The following is a 21,844-nucleotide window of genomic DNA, read 5'->3' as shown; positions in this document are numbered from 1 at the left end:
GATATAATTTTTAAAATAAGTAATCCAGACATAGCTAATAGGTAACATATTAGAGTGAATCACCTGGTTATGGGAATGGGAGGGGAAAACCTGTCAGCTTTTCCTCCAGCCTTACTTGGAGCCCCCATCAGCCAATCTCAGAGCGGTCTTGGGAACTGACAGCTTGAGAACACAGTCTGGTCACAAACTACATACGGTTTACATGTGCCTGGAGGATAGAAAAGACATTAATTATCCTACAGAATAGGGTTTTATTTTTAGTGAGGGAAAGGAAATGGGTAATAACTACCCCAATCACCAAAGTCTGAAAACGTAGCGGACATAGCCTTGGATATAGCTAGGTTAAGCTGAGAATCACGTGGCAAGATATAATTACAAAAAAAACTGGCTCTGAAATCTTCTGATTAATCAATTGACTGTGTTAATAATAAGATTACAGAGTAACATTGAAGGTTTGAACTCTACTTTTTAATGGTTGGCTTTGTTCATCACTGAATTTTTGTCTTGTCTTTTGTCTTCCCCTCCACTTCCCGAAAATTACAGGTGATGCTAGGATTCCTTTGCCTCTCGACTCCTTCCGTGTCCCAGCGTCTACTCAGGAGGCCTTAGAAACTTCCAAAGACAACCTGGGGGTCCCAGTCACAGAGCAGCGGGAGGAGTCTTTTGAAGATTTCATTGCTAGAACATATTCTCCTTCAGCAGACGTCATTTCTGGAACTGGAAGTCAAAGAAAAGAAGAGGAATTATCTAGAAATAGCAGGTCTTCTTCAGAGAAAATGAGCAAAGCAGGAGAATAGACCAAAAACTACTCTGCTAAGAAACAAACTGGGAAGGACCTGCACTCCTGCTCTGACTCACCTGTAAAGCAGAAAAGCAAAGGAATTGGGCAAAATAATTCTTTGGTTAATAAACCAATTAAAAGTGAGTCTTCGAGAAAACACATTTCTGTTAAGAAAGAGAGTAGAATAGTGACTGTGTCATCAAAGACAACTAAAAGTAAACTCAGTGTACTAGAACAGTCTGAAAGTGATACTCTTGGATCTGATTGTGAATTTCAAGAAAGCATCCATACTCTATCACACCTAACGTAGGTCTAAATCTTTTAAAATTATGTTTTTGCCTTCAAATTTTCATAAATTACTTATGTTATTATTATAGCATATGGTGTTTTCAGTTACTTGACTGGAAGCCATTAGAGAAAGATTTTTTTATCTATACTTTTTTATTATAATGAAAGTTTGGGTGTACTTTTCCTTGTAACACTTTGCACCATTCATTCAGCTAGTGTTTACTGAGGGCTTCATATGTACAGTACTTTTCTGGGTGCTGTTGCTTTCAGCAGGGAACAAAATAAAGCCTTTACTCTCCTGGAACTAGCACTCTGTGGTGGCAGAAAACATAAACAACAAAGCAGGCTAAGGGTTAAAAAGAGATGGGAATAATAAATGGAATAGTTTTACCATTTGGTTAAACATCAAACTATTATAAATCACACGGCCAGAAGCCATTGACATATTTTAATTCATAATAACCAGAGAGCCTCAAACATTTACCAAGGCACTTAACCGTGTTTATGGATTACAGCAACGCTCTGAGGTAGGGAACTCTTACCATCCCCATTTTATAGATGAACAGTCTGAGGAGACATTATGTGAGTTGCCCAGAATTACACAGCTATAAGTAAGTGGGAAGTTGCAATGTGACCCGAACCCATGCTCTTTTTTTTTTTTTTTAATGTATGGACTTTATTATCTTTCATTTGTTTCTGATTTATGTGAATTTTTTCTTTAAAGATTTTTTATGCTGTCAACCATTTTTAAAGTGTTTATTGCATTTGTTACAGTATTGCTTCTGTTTTATATTTTGGTTTTTTGGCCTCAAGGCATGTGGGATCTTAGCTCCCCGACCAGGGATTGAACCCTCACCCCCTCCATTGGAAGGCAAAGTCTTAACCACTGGACCACCAGGGAAGTTCCCCTTATGTGTCTATTTTTCTAGCAATTTTTTTAAATTTTATTTTTTATTGACATACACTTGAATTACAGTGTTGTGTTAATTACTGCTGTACAGGAAAGTGACTCAGTTACACATTTATGTACATTCTTTTTCATATTCTTTTCCATTATGGTTTATCACAGGATATAGGATATAGTTCCCTGTGCTCTACAGTAGGAACTTTTTGGGTTTTTTTTAAATACATGCACTTTTTAAAAATAAATGCATGTATGTATTTATTTTTGGCTGTGTTTGGCCTTTGTTGCTGCACTCGGGCTTCCTCTAGTTGAGGTGCACATGCTTCTCATTGTGGTGGCTTCTCTTGTTGCAGAGCACGGGCTCTAGGTGCCTGGACTTCAGTAGTTGTGACATCCGGCTTAGTTGCTCTCTGGCATGTGGGATCTTCCCGGACCAGGGCTTGAACCCATGTCCCCTGCATTGGCAGGCGTATTCTTAACCACTGCGCCACCAGGGAAGTCCCATGTAGGACCTTTATGTTTATCCATCCTGTATATACACCAGTTTGCATCTGCTAATCCCAAACTCCCAATCCAACCCTCTCCCACCCCCTCCTCCTTGGCAACCGCTAGTCTATTCTCTATGTCCCTGTTTATGTTTCTGTTCACACATAGGCTGTAACCAGGCTCTTAATTACTTTGTTATCCTGTTCCCTTGTTAAGAAGGGTTTAAGGAAGGCACAGAGAGAAGCCAGTGACCACTAGAAGTGCAAAAACAGTGGGGCTGTCAGAAAGCACACCTGTCTCCTTCCCCCATTGTGAGCAGAATTTTTAAACGGCAGAGTATGTAAGAGTATGTGATGACACATCTCTGGATTAAATTATGTCTCCCTGGTAAAACATGTACAGATAAGTCTTTAGTTCAATCAGAGTGAAAGGTGAGATCAGAGAAAAGCTGGAGTGTCAGATTTCTTGTAGAAGGTCCTGCCTGATTGTTACTAAGAGGGCTACTACAGTACTAGTTAGTTCATTAGTCATGGGTTGAGTGTTAGAGGAGTGAAACAATGAGCAAGATGTAGTGTTGGCCCTTTAGCAGTGGAGTCAGAGGGGAAGACGCACAGCAGATGTCTCATCCTGCACGTGACCTGCTGTGACGGGCATATTCAGGGCGTTTAGTCAGTGTTTGTGGAAGAAGAGGGGGAGCCGTGAGGCAAAGAAAAGTCATCAAAAGGGGCAGTCCCTAAGCTAAGTCTTAAAGGACTCGTGAGAAACTGGTGAGTCAGCCGGTGAAAGGCAAGGATACTCAAGGCAGAGTGGACAGCGGAAGTCCAGAGCCGTGAGTGTGCGAGGGGTGTGTTACAGAGCCACAGGCACAGGCTCTGGAGGATCAGTGCAGTGTCCCCAGGCAGCGGCAAGTGCCCCTAAAGGAGGCAGCGAGGAGGAGGAGAGCAGGTCTTAACCATCCATGTGCGTGGAGCTGGTTTCCTCAGAAAATAGCTAAGAATGGAAAGGACAAGTTCGGGTGGCATTTTAGACCACTGACGTCAGTATGGATGAGGAATCTGAAGAAGCCTGGAGATAATTATGCCCCACTCTTCTGAGGAGCAGTGCTTTATATTTTCAAGTGGGATTTTCACGCTGCCACCTCCTCTCCTGTCCCTACTGAAAGGTTTATAGGCCGGCAGAAGGGAGAACCTGGCTTAAGTAAAGTTAATCAGGTTCCTTTACTGTACAGCTTCTCGGGGCTGCTGTAGGCTAATGTTCATTCTGGATCGTCACAGCAGGCGTATGGTACACAGCCATCCTCAAAGCTATTTGACCCTAGAGTCCTTTTTTAATAGAATGTCTAACAACTGGTTCCACCGAAGAGCAATTTCGTAACTTCTAGACCAGGTAATAGCAAGAAGAAAGGGGTCTGAAATAAGGTATAGATGAAGGGAGGAAATAAGTTCTAATTGTATTTAGGAAATTACCAGCAAGACTTGACCTTGGGAAGTAAGGAAGAAGTAGGAGGCGGAGGCTGAACCCCCATCTGTGTGACTAAGGTTGGGTGGTGGTATCATTGAGTTTGGAAATAGGGGATAAAGAACTGAAGTGGGGAAAAGACTTTAGTTCTGGACATGTAGAATTTTGAAGCACCTGTAGAATTCAGAAGACAAACTGGTAGATAACTGGACATGCACGTGAAGACATGGAAAGATAAAAATTTGAATGTCCTCAGCACATAGCAGCAGTCATTAAAATCATGAAAATGGATGAGATTTCAGAGAATTGTGAGTCCTGACAACGTTTAAGCAGAGAAAGAATTCTGGGAAGGAGAGAGGTGCCAGAGTTTCAAGAAGGAGGAAGGAGATGCCAGCGTCGTCCTTCAGAGAATGTGAGTGTCCATTGGATTTGGGCAGTTAGGTCCCCAGTGACCTTAGAGCAGTGCAGGGAAGTGGTGGACAGAAAGCCAGATGGCAAGAAACTGAGGGTGTAGGGCTGCCTGTCGGGGCCAGGCGGGGCTAGTGAGGACAGTGGGAATAGGCTGCTCTCAAGGAGTTTGGATGAAAAGAGAAAATAATTAGCAAAAAAGAATTTTTTAGAATGAGAAGGACTTGTATTTTATATGTTGAAATGAAGGAACCAATAAAGGAGATCCTGAAGATGTAGATAATAATTTAGAGAATTGGGGAAACACGGACATATGAATAAGAAAAAAACCTTGCACAGTATATAAAAATCACTTGTATCCTTCGAGCTGGATGGATACTGGTAAGTTTGGGAGGAAATAAAGGTAAGAAGAGATAGAAGTTAAAGAAGTTTATACTGATAGCCTCGGTTTTCTTTGACCAGATTTTTCAGAGACACATATATACACATACATAATTACCGTTTGAAAATTCTTTCATAGTTACATGTTTTATTAATCACGTCTGAGAAAAGTCACTGATTTTCATTTTGTACAGCATTATCTTGTAAGGACAAGATACAGTGACAACTTCCATGCTTTTTGCATATCAGAGCGGACACTGAAAGTATCTGCATAATTGAATTTTCACTTCTTATTTGTAATAAGTTTATCCTTAGGAGGATACTTTCATAGTGTTTGATCACAGATGAGTTTGGGCATTGCTATCACTCAATAATGTGAAGCATCTGTCAGGTTCTCTCCTACACTATATATTCATATTTTGTCCGTTAAGCAAATATTTATTGGCGGCCTGTGGGAATAAGATACACCTAGGTCCTCTTTCCTTGGTATATTCACAAAAGCCTCTGAAACTAAATTTCCAAGTCAGGCCATACTAAGGCCTGGCATAATAAGTTTTCGTTGTTAACAGTTTTTTTGTGTTTGTGGGGGTTTTCTGTTTTTATTTTTTTGAAGCAAGGATAAGACACTGTCTTAACTCAGTAGTTGTCCATTCATTAACAAGTCAAAGAAGACATTGATGAAGCATGGTATTTTGAATATCCTTTCCACAGAATAGGTAATGGGCCATCCTGAAACTCTGGTGAGATGCTTATCATTTTCAGATTTTGGAGTGGCTGAGAAAACCCTATTACACCTTGAATTATCACTAGAAACATGAATTCAGCCAAATAAAAACAGTGCCTCTGCCTACTGAGGTGGTCAATTTCCATCTCAACAAAAGTGACCATTTCTCCTTTAGATTAAAATCAAGAAAATCCCCTCTGTCCAGGATGCAATAATGGGGTGCACGAAAGAGGAAAACTGAAGCTATTCCCTCTTTACACCTGAACAGTGAATTCATTCTGATATCAAATATTTGTTATGATTCTGTTATGACCAGGTGCTTTATTGTTTAGAGATCAAGTTACTGTTCATTCTTGGTAAGTAAGAAAAATTCACGTTTTAGGACTCTGAATAGTAACTTTATATATATTATATATATATATATTAAAAATAAATATGTATATTATATGTAATATATATTCCACCTATTCAACAAAATTGTAACTTTCATCATCTCTTACGAATGATGAACTGTATTCACTCTTTGGAAAGGGCTTATAGGGAATTAAAGTCTCCATATACTTTTTATATAAGACCGTGGAAACCAAATTCTCAACTGGGAGCAAACTTAGGTTTTGCTATGAAGGTTTATGCTTGCCTGGCCTTAGAGGGGTAGGCCAGGAACTCAAGTTTTTTTCCTCTAAGTTACTTTCATTGATGCCACCCTGAAAAAATTTGGAGGGAGTATTTTTGAAATAGCTTTATCTCAGTAACCCTTTAAAAATGCTTCAGGGTATGGGGAACATAACTGTCAAAATGTTCAAGCAACTCTTGTTGATTTCAGTGTAATGGATCAGGAGCAATACAGGAAGGAGCTGGGTACAAAAGACAAAAGGCGTGAGGCTATTTCATGTATTGTTTTTGGCTTATTGTACAAAACAGAGAAAGTCTCATACACTCGCGCAGCCAAGGTCCCCTACTGTTCTCTCCTTTTAGTAGAAATAAAAGAGAGCTCGTTTCTCAATAGCAGCATTCTATCCTTAAGTGGGTACACAGTGATATTCTGATGGTCTCTGGAGCAGAGAATAATTCCGTGGCAGCTCTGACCTCCAGTCACCGGGTTCTCTGTAACTTAGTCTTTCATGGCCAAGGACTATAATCATTATTTCGATTTATATTTAGCATCTCAAAATGGAAAGGATTCCATGGACAACAAAACAGGAAGTGATTTCATGAAGTGTTTTAGTATGGATAAAACAATAAACTATAAAAATACAAATCATCAGTAAAGCTTTTTCTTTCCGGAGAACTATATTCAGAAATTAATGTAAGCCTCTAAGGTGCGCATGTGTGTTTTTTCACCCATGATCATGTTTGTATGTGTGCGCATTCCACTGCTACAGGAGACATGCAAAATGATATCAGATTTGCTACTATATGCAGTACTGGTTTCTCCCAAGAACTGTGTGCTCGCAGGGTTCGTTCAGGAAGGTGAGTGTCCTACCACCTCATCACAGTCATATCTCATCACCTTCGGCAGGAATAGTTGACACTTTAACCTCACATGCAGGCTTATTAAATTAGTATTACTCATCAGAACTTGCTTACTAATAAAACAAGCTGAATTAGCCACTGCAGAATCATATTTGGAAATTCAATGAAAATTTTACCTTTTTAATAAAGGCCCAGAAATATTATTTCAGAGCAGGTGGTACAGAAAACTGTGGTCAAATTTGACATTCATTCATCATTGAAGTGTGGAACGTGACAGGTGAAAATTGATATTGATTTCTTTCCTCTAATATTTGGAAGAGTTCTAACAGGTAAATCAAATGAGATAACAAGACATATCAAGTCTCACTCATTTCTATGATCACATCCTCCCCACATATCACTCCTTCGCCTGCCATGTTTTGAATAATTCAATGCCCATAGTCTTTCCAGTCCAGTGTATTATAAGACACACTCAAGCTGGGTTTCAATCATATTAGACTGAAAGCTGAACATTTTAGGAAGGATTATTTAAAACCAAATGCGTCTTGAGCCCAATAGCCTATGAAACCAAACAATCCTGGGAGTTCAGTTGGATTCAGAAAATTCAGTAATCCTATTTGATGTATGTTAACCGTATCAATATTAACAACCTTCCACTGGATTTCAGCACTGATTTGAGAGCTGAGTTACTACTGGTCTTGTATTTTACCTAGTTGTGAAAGCACTGAGAGAGTTGTTCTTGGGTTGGACTTGACCTGCCTCTGGGAATGCTCTCTGTTCTATCCATCTTGAAAAACTTTATTCAAGTGCCATTTCTCTGCCTGCCTTCTCTTCACTTGCACCCCTTGGGAAAACGAAAGATGCTCAAATATAGATGTGAACACTGCAGGTGCTCTGCTTGGCAATGGTGTCTTTCAGCTTCCCAATAAAAAATTATATTGCTGACCACCCATTTGACTGAAAAGTGACTCATTTTACTGACAGATATCTGGATTGAGATGCCAAAAGAAATAGGTCATTTCAAATTTCCTTTTTAAGTCATAGCTTTGTGTTGCAACACTACTTGTTCAAAACTTAGATCATGAAGGTTCCTTCCTATGACCTCCAAATAATTAAAATGTTCTTCAATACGCTATATAAAAAGCAAGCAGAGGGGCTTCCCTGGTGGCACAGTGGTTGGGAGTCTGCCTGCCGATGCAGGGGAGACGGGTTCGTGCCCAGGAGGATCCCACATGCCGCGGAGCGGCTGGGCCCGTGAGCCATGGCCGCTGGGCGTGCACGTCCGGAGCCTGTGCTCCGCAACGGGAGAGGCCGCAGCAGTGAGAGGCCCGCGTACCGCAACAACGACAACAACAAAATAAATAAAATAAAGCAAGCAGAATATTCCTAATTATCAATCTTTCTCTTGAGTCATATAGTTCTTGTAATTTCAAGGAAGAGAAACTCAAATGTAAAGTGTTACAATAGCCAAGCATACCAGCACTATTATCTAACCATTCAGCAATTTTCTCTGCCAAGTCACTCTGAACCTTAGACTACTGAGGATGTCTTCTTAATTAATTTTTAAGGTTCTCCTCTTTTGAATTAAAAAATGGTCACAATTTTATAAGTAAAATTAAAGAAAAATACCAAAGAGAACATCTGAGATGTTTCCATTAGGCATTATATATATATACATAAATTTAATAGATATACATATATACATGCACTGGGATACATCTCCATCTTCTGTGTCAGTCGGACATAGGTCCATTTTCTTAGGAATAGGGAACTCCTTTCACAGTGGAAGTGAGGAAATTGGCTGGACCATCCTTCTTGAAAATAATTCTGTGAAGCCGCCATTCCTTCTAGCAATCTACTACTCCATCAGTGTGTAGTTCATCAAATTCAGGTCTTCTGAAGCCAGGCTAGAAATACAAAGTGAGGTGGACGACTAAGGTAACTGACCAAAAAGGAGGAAAGGAAGAGGAGCAAAACAATTTCCCAATTTCATTCTTTCCCATATTCTCTGTGCTTGACAAGGGAAAAAATATTCGGGTCTGAGTGCCTCTCATTCTTAGCCATTGTTAGTTCAAAGTCTGAGAAAAAAAAAAAAGGTAAAAACGAAAATATGGAGTCCAGAATTCCCTTAGCTCTCTTGCATGCAATATCTCAACTTAAAAGGCCTTCCAAAATGGAGGGATCAACTTTTAAAAATATAGCCCAATCTTTTCAATCTAAACAAGTAAACACTAAAAATATATTTTAGAAATCCAGCAAACACACTAACCACAGTCAAAGCAAAGGAAGGCTTATGGCTTACCAAATGACAGTGGCTGTCTACAAGAGAGAGAAAGAGAATAGTCCAAAATTCTATCTGACCTGGCAGAGCTAGGAGGGTGCCCTGGTTAGGGTCTTTCATATACAGTTATTCAAGCTCAGACTTGATCATCTGTCAGGGATGCTACAGTAGGGAGAGATTTGCCATAACTGTGAGACTCAGCAAGATCACTTCCAACTCTAAAACCTACAACTTTAATCACCAACACCAGCCATCATTAAGAGCGACCTCAAATAACTCCAAATCTCTTCATCTACTCACATATTCTTTACACAGTCAACAGACCTCGAGTGATTACTACATGCCAGACACAGTTCTAAGACCCAGAATAAGGGATAAGAAAGGTAACAACCTCTGTCACTGGGGGGCTTGAGTTCTTTGGGAAGAAGTTCATCTAAATACAAAGAGACACCAAAGATAATATTTGGTTTGATTATTATTCTGTGAAAGAAGTAAGGTAATCTGTTAAATTGGGACTGAGTTAGGCTAGTAGGACAATCAAGGAAAAAATATCTTTAAGAGATGAGTGCCAAAGAATAGAAAGGAATCAGTTATGGAAAATTTTTCTGGAAATAATATTTCCAAAACATGGGAACAGCGAATACAAAGTCCCTGAGGCAAGATGAAGCTTAACTACAATCAAGGAGCAAAAAGAAGCTAAAAGGTTAGGTCAGGAGATAACCACACAGATTTACACCAGCTGGTCCCTAACTTCAAGTCTACGTGGGTATATTCTTCAGGTGAGTTACATATATATCATCCAAAAAACACAAAAAAAATGGACTCCAAAATTACCCTGGAAATTCTGAGTGAGATTCTTTACAAAGGCACAACCATATTAAAGATCACAGCCATCATTCTCCAAACTCCACTCTGGGCATCACTTGCAGGCATTTAACGGGGGTGTTTCATATCCTCTCTAAAATATTGGGCAGGAAGAACAAACACCCTAGCATGTCTGTACTGTGCACCTAGTGTCTCACAATTGAAAAGTAGCCGGAGCTCACCCTGCTGATGGCTTTGCTGGGTTTTTTTAACCATTTATTAAGAGTCCCATCTCTTTTAAGAACTGGGATATATTTTTTGAGGAAATAAACTACAGGAAAATTCAACTGACAGAGATCATACTGTAGTTGACTTTTCTGTTCTTTGTTACATTTATTCGTTGAGACAAATGTCTGTTCTTAGTCTTTTTTTAATGGCTCTGTTAAATAGAATGGACACAGTACACTGCACATACTTAAAAACACAATTTAAATTCTGAAATATGCATATACCCATGGAACTGCCAACACAATCAAGAAAAGGAACATATCCATCACTTGCAAGTGTTTATGCCTCATTCATAAAGCCCCTTTTTTCCCCTCACATTCCAGCCCTCCACATCCCCAAGTGAGCACTGATATGCTTTCTTTCATTAGAGACGTGTTTGCATTTTTCTAGAAATTTAGATAAAGGGATTCACACACTGAGGACTCTTTTATCTGGCGTCTTTCACTCAATGTAATTATTTGGAGAGTAATTCATGTTTTGGTGGGTGTCAATAGTTTATCACTTTGTTTTGCTGAATAGTGTTTTACTGTATGGGTATACCACAGTATATTTATTCATCCTCTTGTTGATGGGTGCTCGAGGTTGTTTCAATTCTGTCTATTAGAAATAAAGATGCTATGATGATCCATGTACAAGTCTTTGTGTGCACATATGCTTTCATTTTTCTTGCGTAAATATCCGGGTGCAGAAAGGCTGGGTCATACGGTAGGTGTACGTTCAACTTATGAAGAAACGGCCAAACTGCGGACTGAAGTGACTGCACTCTTGCCCTCCCACTAGCATGTAAAAGCCGCGCAGTTCCTACACTGCCTCACCAGTACTTGGTGTGGTTGGACTTTTCTAATTTTAGCCATTCAGTAGGTGTGTAGTGGTATCTCCTGGGGCGTTCATTTCCATAGAGCTAATAATGGATTACATTGAGCAACGTCATGTGCTTATTTGCGTCCGTACACCTCCTTGGCAGGATCTCTTTTTAAATATTCTTACCCATATTGTTAATTAAAAAATGTTTTTCTAATTACTGAGTTTTGAGAGTTCTCTACGTGTTAGAGGCACAAGTCTTTTCAGGTGTATAATTTGTAAATATTTTCTTCCAACCTGTGGCTTTTCTTTTATTAATAATGGCTTCCAAAGATGAAACCCAATTTATTACTTTTTTTCTTTTATGGATCTTGTTTTTGGTGTCATCTCTAGGAAATCTTTGCTTAACCCAAGGTCAAAAAGATTGTGTCCAAGTTTTAGAGATTTATGTTTTGATCTACATTTAGGTAATTCTTTATATGGTGTGAAGTAGGGATCAAAGGTCATACTTTTGCATATGGTGAACTAGGCACTATATCCATGTACGACATGCTTCCAGCACCATTTGTCAAGAAGACTATCCTTTCTCCTCAAAATTGGCTTTGCACCTCTGTTTAAAAATCAATTGTCCTTATATGTGTGGATATGTTCCTGGGATCTACATTCTATTTGATTGACCTATTATATCTGACTCTTGGTTATAATATATTCTTTCACTGATTTCTTTTCACTTGCTCATGTAAATAGTCTCCCAGTAATATAGCCTTACCATATGACTGGACATACCTAGATATACCTGAAATGCATTTGATAAATCGATGGAACTTGCACTCAAACTAGGGTTACTTTCCAAAAACTCTTAAAATGTTGAGGTGTAAAAACGATGTACTCTACAGCCTTCCTGCCTCAACTAAGTGTATGTTAACACATCCCCACACAAGCTATTTTGCATGTGTATGGGGCTGTAGAGTCTGGGGAGTATGAGAGTGGTATGTGCTGTCTATCCCAAAAGATCATCATAGGAGGCAAAGGAAACATTAAGGAAGTAGATAAGAATAGTCAAATGCCGAATGTTAACATATTTCTCATGCGTTTTTAATATTTACATTGAGATAAATAAGTAAATTATTATAAAATAAAATACAAAACTTTAGACAATATTTCAAAATGCTCTTTTTTGCCAGATGCAACAAGATACTAGGAATAGAGGGATTTTCTGGAACCGGCTTATCTTTCCTTTCCTTATCACCATCGAGTGATGGGGTTGTATTTTATTCAGTGTATTGTACATGTGGGTGTGAAGAAGATGGAAGTTGTCTCAAAAAGAGAAATGAGCAAAGAATATATGTCGTCAACTTGTCTAAAACACTTTTTCATGTTCTGACTCATTTTTCTTTGTATTGGCATTTCAAGGCATTTTGTTTTTTAGTGACTATTAAAAAACCTTGATAATTTCAGTGAAATCCCATGAAGATAATATAAACAACAGTAATGGAAAATGAAAAGATGATAATAGCAACCAGCACTGTGCTATTTCTTGTCAGTGTTCTTTACTATTTAGAATAGTAACAAATCCCATATTAATTTGACTTTTTGAACTTTGGCCTTTACTTTGGTGGAAGAAATTCCTTACACTTTGCTTATTATCTGTTTGCAATTAAAAACAATTAATGACCATACTTTGATATGATCATCTTAGAGTTGTATAGAGGGAGGATAGTTATGCAACTATTTATATATCTATGGGTTCAAGGAAGTTTAAAGGCTTGATATTTGAATCCTGTGGAAAGTAGCCTCCTTTCCCAGAGGGAAATGAACATATACATGTACTTAATGTAGTTTAAACTAAAGCAACACCTGTTCGTAGAGGCACCTTCTATTCCAGGTATGTTTAGGTATAGGGAAGGGGAACAAGAGCTATAAAACATAATTCTTGTGTATAAGAAGTTTACAGGGGCTTCCCTGGTGGCACAGTGGTTGAGAGTCCGCCTGCTGATGCAGGGGACACGGGTTTGTGCCCCGGTCCGGGAGGATCCCACATGCCGCGGAGCGGCTGGGCCCGCGAGCCATGGCCGCTGAGCCTGCATGTCTGGAACCTGTGCTGCGTGTCTGGAGCCTGTGCTCCGCAACAGGAGAGGCCACAACAGTGAGAGGCCCGCGTACCACAAAAAAGAAAAAGAAAAAAAAAAGTTTACAGTTTAGGGGGGTTGAGGGCACTCAATGACTCAATGCGGATGAGCCTGATGCAGGTTACGAAAAGGTCACCCTTGAATAAACTCTGCTTTAGGAAAGACCAGCCTACTCTTATTCTGTTAAACTCTTTAATGTGGTGCTCAATATACCTGAATATCAATGTCAAAGGCCACTTTAGAAATGTTTCCAGGGGTGCTAACAGCCAACAAGTTAATATGATTCCTATACACTTGACACAACTCACCAGAGGTCTTGAATTCGGTGAGCATATTGGCCTCCTTTAAGAAAGATCACCCGTTAAACTTCGAATGCTAAGTGCTAAGAGAATGAAGTAAGTAATAAGTGATATTCAGGTTCAGAGGCGGAAGAGAAAGACGTCTCACCTTGAGTAGAACATTTTGTTGGATTCTCCAAAGTGGCAAACAATAAGGAGAACACTCAATAACTAAGACTGAATAAGTTGAGAAATAAGATGAAAGCATAAGATGGAGGTCAAAATGTCCCCTAGATTTAAGGATACATTTAGGCTGAAAGGGAACCTATTGAAAAAGATGTAGAAAGTGCTAAATATTTCACAAAAAATTATTAGAACAAAAAATGTATTAGAATAAACTTAGCAAAGTTTGTTTGCAGAATATGAAATCAACATACACACATCACTTGCATTTCTGTACATTAACAATGAACAATCTGAAAAAGAAATTAGGAGAACAATTCCATTTACAATACCATCTAAAAGGATAAAATACTTAGCAATAAGCTTAACCAAAGACATGAAACACTTGTACACTGAAAACTACAGCAGTATTGAGAGAAATTAAGGAAGACATAAATAAATGGAAAGACATCCCATGTTCATGAACTATTGTTAAAATGTCCATGTTACACAAAGCTATCTACAGATTTAATGCAATGCCTATCAAAATCCCCTGTTTTTGCAGAAATAGAAGAAACCACTCCAAAATTGATATGTAACCACAAAGGACCCTCAATAACGAAAGCAAACTTGAAGACATCACACTTTCTTTTGAAATGAAGTTTTCTTGTTATTGTGGGTTAAAAATCCAGTCCTAAGTGTCCATAAATTATCCTCCTAAATTTATATTTTGGTTCATTCTCAGTGACAGGACTTTCAGTGCCTGAGTGGTATTGAGGGCCCCTTCAATATCTGTAGCTTGGGCTCCTGTCACTGACATGGTGTGGGTATCTCACAGCCTTGGCTGTTTTTACCAGTTTATCAAGTCCCAGATGAACCATGCTCAGAAGGGCCCCACACTTGCTTGGTTTCATGCTCTGATATTGCTGTCTTAATATTCTTAATGATTTTATCTTTGAACTTATGTTCTGTAAGTAAAGTTTATGGGACAATAAAATATACGCATGAGCAGAGGAGACGTGTGCAATATGTGTGTCTGCCACCATTCCTGCTGCCCCATTCACATCTAGTTTTCACCCTGCTTATGGTGTGCTTTCCATGACATGCTTATTTGGTACCCATTTGGAGTCTTGCTGTGTTCCACCAGAATTCTGTGCTACTGGTCACATCCAAGACTAAGTGAAGGTGTTAACAGATGTGGAGGCCATGCTTTCCATTTGAATCTGAACTTACTTCTAACACAGAAAGAAAGTGTTGTTTTTTAAGAAACAAGAATGTCCAAGGAATCTTATCATATCCTTTCTTACTCGTGTTACTTCCCAATATTAGCCAAACAGTCTGCTGAAAAAGATGACATGTATGAAAAAGAGAAGAGAGAACAACCCACAGAACCCATTTAGGACTCATCCTAATCTAGTATGATGTCATCTTATCTCAATTCTATCTGAAAAAATAATTTACTTGGGCACATTCACAGGTTCCAGGTGAACATGAATTTGGGGAGGACACTATGCACCCCAGTGCAAATACTTTCAACAAGACTTTTTCTTTGCAGTTTGAACAAGAGGCACTATATTTTCATTTTGCACTGGAGCCCACACATTATGTCACTTGTTACCGTTAGAGCCCATGTTGGAAAATGGGGCTTCATGACATAGCCAAGTGAGTCTGTCAACTGAATTCTAGAGTTATGCAGACTTACCCACTTTGTTGCAGCAAGTTGGTTCCAGGCAAAGCCAGGTGAGAGGGGCATGTCCACAGTGGAGCAGAGAACTTCTGTCTCTCTATCACCAGACTCACTCCCAAGATGAAGGAAAGAAGAGCTTAGCAAAGCATGGCCAGTTATTCTTCCCAACTTTGCCCGTCAGGTAGGTCACCTCACCTAGCCAGTGTCAGTGAACATAAGAGCAGGGAGGTTAAAAGTTACACTAATCAAATTCCCTTCACATGCTGGTACCCGTAAGAATGAGAAGGGAAACTGTCACTAATGCTCCCCTGGTGTTTTCAATCTCTTAACCCACTCAACGATGCTTTTAAGCCTATAATTAATGGAATATGGCTCTCCCTTCAGGAAAGAATAGACCTTTATCAGGACAGCCCTGCTCACACTTTTATGGGGCTACTCGTTTGAGTGGCCTCCAGGAACTGCTGGTGGATGCCTTAGAGTTTCATCCCAGAAGTCTCTGATATGGGTGAGAAATTGCATTAATTCAAATGAACTCCAAGGCTACTCATATCCAATGATCAGAAACAACTTTTTGTTCTACCAGCCATCCACAACATAGCTAACCATAGACATTTGATGAGGTCAAATGACAAACTAAGATTAAATACAGAAAAGCATCCAGTAATACAATTCAGAAATCATAGAAATGTTGCAAATTTGTAAGTACACCTTTGCCAGTATCAAATTCTTCACAGACAAATTAAAAGGGCACACATGACACGCTCTTATGAATTAAGGTTCCAAAGTATTAAATCCCAATTTTGAAATCAAGTTTCCTTGTTACTGTGGGTTAAAAATCCGAAGTCCTAAATGTCCATAAACAATCCTCCCAAATGCACATTTGGTTCATTCTCAGTGACAGGGCTTTCATTGCCTGAATGGGACTGAGGGCTCCTTCAGTATCTGTAGCTTGGACTTCTGTCACTGACACGGGTGTGGGTCTCTCAGGGCCTTGGCTGTTTTATCAGTTTATCAACCCTCTCATGAACCATGCTTTTAAAGAGTCTAAAGAGTTACTAAGATACAATTTGATTTTACAGCACTATCCCCAAAATTTAAAAACAATCTCAAAAGCAAGCCAATCCCCCACTCTTAGAAGAGTGAAACTAGGCACATTTTTGTTCCCGGAATCCAGTCAAGACTTTGATCAAAGAACACAGCGGAAACTCAATGGCATTTGAGAGAAAGATAAAGTCTCTTTGGTTTTAGCCTCACTAGAATGTCCATTAGTCTATGCCATTTAACTGAAATTTCTGACCTGCGAACTTCGAACCAGGAGGAAACTTTTAGCTTGACATTGATTTGTCACTATGAATTTGCCATGTGCAGTGCACAGCCCTGAGCATCTGTCACACATGGACTCTTGCGTTATCCTTCCTCTTTGATGACCTTGCTGTTTACACTGCAGTACTGAACTGTTTATGGGTTCTGTCGAGTGACATTACACCTCCAGGTCTGAGGCGTAGATTTGACAGTCCTATGCCGCCATGGCCATTTTCACTGCCTCCTGCTATGGAACTACATAGACCAAAGGCAGCTGCCTTTAGGACAACATTTCTTTCTCCAATATAATTGACAAATCCAGTGTCAGCTTGGGTCCACATGTGAAGGGCGTCACTTGAGCCTACGGTAGACCATATGTGTCAGTGCCGACAAGTTCTATAAAACATGTTTTCCTTATAATTGAGTCTTTGTCTCAGTCAAGCCTGCTTGGGAAAAACTGTACCTGAAGAGTAAGGCAAGGTGGACGGCTGCCTGAGACTTTCCTGCCCTGTAAACTCCTGCACACTCTCAAGTCAAGTGCCAGGTAAAGGTCTCTGTATACTAAAGACCCTCCAGGTGCCTTATTCATTCCGCTCCAGGTATTGCTCAGTCACCTGCAACTCCCTAATGCCCCTTTTCTTTATATCAGACCTTTACTTAAGTGGCTCGAAAGAAACAGCCACTCTCCCACACCATAAGCTGCAGCCATCAGCCAAAATCAAAGTATCTTATGGCTGGTGTACTGGGTTGGATGGTGGCCCCCAAAAGGATATATCCATGTCCTAAGCCTTGACTGTTACCTCATTTGAAAAAAAAAGGTTTTTGCAAACGTCATTAAGGATCTTGAGATGGGATTTCCATCCTATATTAGCTGGATGGGTCCTAAATAGAATGACAATTGTCCTTAATATACAAGAAGGGCAGAGGGATATTTGAGACACACAAAAGAGAAGATACAGACACAGAAAGGGGGTGATGTGAAGACACAGACCAAAACTGAGTGACGTGGCCTCAAGCCAAGGAAGCTGGCAACCACCAGAAGCTGAAAGAGGCAAGGGATAGAATCTCCCCTAGAGCATCAGTAGGGAGAGCAGCCTTGCTGACACCTTGACAGCACACTTCTGGCCTCTACAACTGTGAGATCGTAAATTTCTATTGTGTTCAGCCTCCAAGTTTATTAGTTTCCCAGCAAGCACGGCACATTTATACAGCATGCATTAAATGTTTTCTAAGCTTCAGCAGTTTACTGCACAAACCTAAATATTTTCAAACAGTCAAAGGTTTCAACATCCCACCATACATTAAAGACCAAGGCAGTAGACTACCTTCCTTGGCAGTAACAAAAGATTTTCCACATGGACATTTTCCTCTCCAAAATGTCTGCTCCTTTCTTTTTATTTCTCAGTGTTCCCAGGTAATGCACCAAGTGTCAGGAACTTCTAATTACCTTTCAGCAAGTACAATGCCTTAATTCCATTTGGTTTGGAATAAATTAGGAAATAAGATAAAAGAGAAAAGATGGAGGGCTGAATATTCCTGTTACTCTTGATAACCCTGGCTTGAGAATCCAGTTTGAATGAAATGATCACATAACTGAACCGCAGAATTGGGCAGATTTACTAACTAGTAATACACAGAATGAGAGAAACAGAAGACACTCACACTCTCAAGGGAGAGAACAGAATTAGTCAAGGCAAGCATGCTCACTTCATTCTTTTCAAGCTTTCTATATAAGTCACTTGATCACCCTGGGGCAGAGTCAGTAAAGAAGCAGCGCTGATAGGACCCTACGAGCTCTCTTGACAGGACTGAAACATCAGGAGCAGGAAAGCAACATTCCCTCACTCCCCACCACCGCCACCCCCAGCAGTAAAAATATGATCATCCACATAGACAATGTAAAGAAATCAGAAACTACGCTAACTCTGATTCACTCTTAGTATACCAATAGCTAATCGGGAGCCTTGTGAAAAAACATCTTGATTAGTTGCTAATAAAACTCCTTAGGGGCCTGGGGGAAGATGGCGGAAGAGTAAGACACGGAGATCACCTTCCTCCCCACAGATACACCAGAAATACATCTACACGTGGAACAGCTCCTACAGACCACATTCTGAACGCTGGCAGAAGACCTCAGACCCCCCAAAAGGCAAGAAACTCCCCATGCACTCTGGGTAGGGCAAAAGAAAAAAGAATAAACAGAGACAAAAGGATAGGGACGGGACCTGCACCAGTGGGAGGGAGCTGTGAGGCAGGAAAGGTTTCCACACACTAGGAAGCCCCTTCAAGGGCAGAGACTGCAGGTGGCAGAGGGGGAAAGCTTGGGAGTAGCGGGGGAGAGCACAGCAACAGGGGTGCGGAGGGCAAAGCGGAGAGATTCCCGCACAGAGGATGGGTGCCGACCGGCAGTCACCAGCCCGGGAGGCTTGTCTGATCGGCCACCGGTACGGGCGGGGCTGTGAGCTGAGGCTCGGGTTTCAGGTTTCTGTCGGGAGCACAGGGAGAGGACTGGGGTTGGCAGCCTGAACACAGCCTGAAGGGGTTAGTGCACCACGGCTGGCCGGGAGGGAGTCCGGGAAAAAGTCTGGACCTGCCGAAGAGGCAAGAGACTTTTTCTTCCCTCTTTGTTTCCTGGTGCGCGAGGAGAGGGGATTAAGAGTGCTGCTTAAAGGAGCTGCAGAGACGGGCACGAGCCGTGGCTAAAAGCGCGGACCCCAGAGATGGGCGTGGGACGCTGGGGCTGCTGCTGCCACCGCCAAGAGGCCTGTGTGCGAGCGCAGGTCACTGTCCATGCCCCCTTTCCGGGGAGCCTGTGCAGCCCGCCACTGCCGGGGTCCCGGGATCCAGGGACGGCTTCCCCGGGAGAGTGCACGGCACACCTCGGGCTGGTGCAACATCACGCCGGCCTCTGCCGCTGCAGGCTCGCCCCGGACTCCGTACCCCTCCCTCCCCCAGGCCTGAGTGAGTCAGAGTCCCCGAAGCAGCTGTTCCTTTAACCCCGTCCTGTCTGAGCGAAGAACAGACGCCCTCTGGCGACCTATATGCAGAGGCGGGGCCAAATCCAAAGCTGAGCCCCGGGAGCTGTGCGAAGAAAGAAGAGAAAGGAAAATCCCTCCCAGCAGCCTCAGAAGCAGCGGATTAAAGCTCCACAATCAACTTGTATCCTGCATCTGTGGAATACATGAATAGACAAGGAATCATCCCAACTTGAGGAGGTGGACTTTGAGAGCAAGATTTATGATTTTCTCCTCTTTTCCTCTTTTTGAACAACACAATAAGTGAAATGAAAAATACTCTAGATTGGATCAATAGCAGAATAACTGAGGCAGAAGAACGGATAAGTGACCTGGAAGATAAAATAGTGGAAATAACTACTGCAGAGCAGAAGAAAGAAAAAAGAATGAAAAGAACTGAGGACAGTCTCAGAGACCCCTGGGACAACACTAAACGCACCAACATTCGAATTATAGGGGTTCCAGAAGAAGAAGAGAAAAAGAAAGGGACTGAGAAAATATTTGAAGAGATTATAGTTGAAAACTTCCCTAATATGGGAAAGGAAATAGTTAATCAAGTCCAGGACGCACAGAGCGTCCCATACAGGAAAAATCCAAGGAGAAACACGTCAAGACACATATTAATCAAACTGTCAAAAATTAAATACAAAGAAAACCTATTAAAAGCAGCAAGGGAAAAACAACAAATAACACACAAGGGAATCCCCATAACGTTAACAGCTGATCTCTCAGCAGAAACTCTGCAAGCAAGAGGGGACTGGCAGGACATATTTAAAATGATGAAGGAGAAAAACCTACAACCAAGATTACTCTACCCAGCAAGGAGCTCATTCAGATTTGATGGAGAAATTAAAACCTTTACAGACAAGCAAAAGCTGAGAGGGTTCAGCACCACCAAACCAGCTTTACAACAAATGCTAAAGGAATTTCTCTAGGCAAGAAACACAAGAGAAGGAAAAGAACTACAATAACGAACCCAAAACAATTAAGAAAATGGGAATAGGAACACACATATCGATAATTACCTTAAATGTAAATGGACTAAATGCTCCCACCAAAAGACACAGATTGGCTGAATGGATACAAAAACAAGACCCATATATATGATGTCTACAAGAGACCCACTTCAGACCTAGAGACACATACAGACTGAAAGTAAGGGGATGGAAAAAGATATTCCATGCAAATCGAAATCAAAAGAAAGCTGGAGTAGCAGTTCTCATATCAGACAAAATAGACTTTAAAATAAAGACTATTAGAAGACACAAAGAAGGACACTACCTAATGATCAAGGGATCGATCCAAGAAGGAGATACAACAATTGTAAATATTTAGGCACCCAACATAGGAGCACCTCAATACATAAGGCAAATACTAACAGCCATAAAAGGGGAAATCGACAGTAGCACATTCATAGTAGGGGACTTTAACACCCCACTTTCACCAATGGACAGATCATCCAAAATGAAAATAAATAAGGAAACACAAGCTTTAAATGATACATTAAACAAGATGGACTTAATTGATATTTATAGGACATTCCATCCAAAAACAACAGAATACACATTTTTCTCAAGTGCTCATGGAACATTCTGCAGGATAGATCATATCTTGGGTCACAAATCAAGCCCTGGTAAATTTAAGAAAATTGAAATTGTATCAAGTATCTTTTCTGACCACAACGCTATGAGACTAGATATCAATTACAGGAAAAGATCTGTAAAAAATACAAACACATGGAGGCTAAACAATACACTACTTAATAATGAAGTGATCATTGAAGAAATCAAAGAGGAAATAAAAAAATACCTAGAAACAAATGACAATGGAGACACCACAACCCAAAACCTAGGAGAGGCAGCAAAAGCAGTTCTAAGAGGGAAGTTTATAGCAATACAATCCTACCTTAAGAAACAGGAAACATGTCGAATAAACAACCTAAACTTGCACCTAAAGCAATTAGAGAAAGAAGAAGAACAACAACAAAAAAAACCCAAAGTTAGCAGAAGGAAAGAAATCATAAAAATCAGATCAGAAATAAATGAAAAAGAAATGAAGGAAACGATAGCAAAGATCAATAAAACTAAAAGCTGGTTCTTTGAGAAGATAAACAAAATTGATAAACCATTAGCCAGACTCATCAAGAAAAAAAGGGAGAAGACTCAAATCAATAGAATTAGAAATGAAAAAGGAAA

General features: G+C 40.4%; 1 protein-coding gene across 1 annotated transcript in view; it reads right to left on the bottom strand.

Moving 5' to 3' along the window:
- Positions 1-677: 677 nt before the first annotated feature.
- The window catches only part of LOC308610184 (uncharacterized protein), a gene marked incomplete at its 5' end in the record, with an annotated part of 111,713 nt that continues 90,546 nt past the window's right edge, over positions 678-21,844 (bottom strand). Inside the window, one exon of the mRNA XM_081259424.1 lies at positions 678-717. Within this exon, the coding sequence (XP_081115550.1) occupies positions 706-717 (12 nt within the window). The remainder of the gene's footprint in view (positions 718-21,844) is intronic.

This window comes from Mesoplodon bidens, assembly GCF_964165515.1.
Source record: "Mesoplodon bidens genome assembly, contig: HAP1_SCAFFOLD_846, whole genome shotgun sequence".
Classification (NCBI taxonomy): Eukaryota; Metazoa; Chordata; class Mammalia; order Artiodactyla; family Ziphiidae; genus Mesoplodon; species Mesoplodon bidens.
Note: the sequence above shows the minus strand (reverse complement) of the source record. Positions and strands in the feature narration are given on the sequence as shown.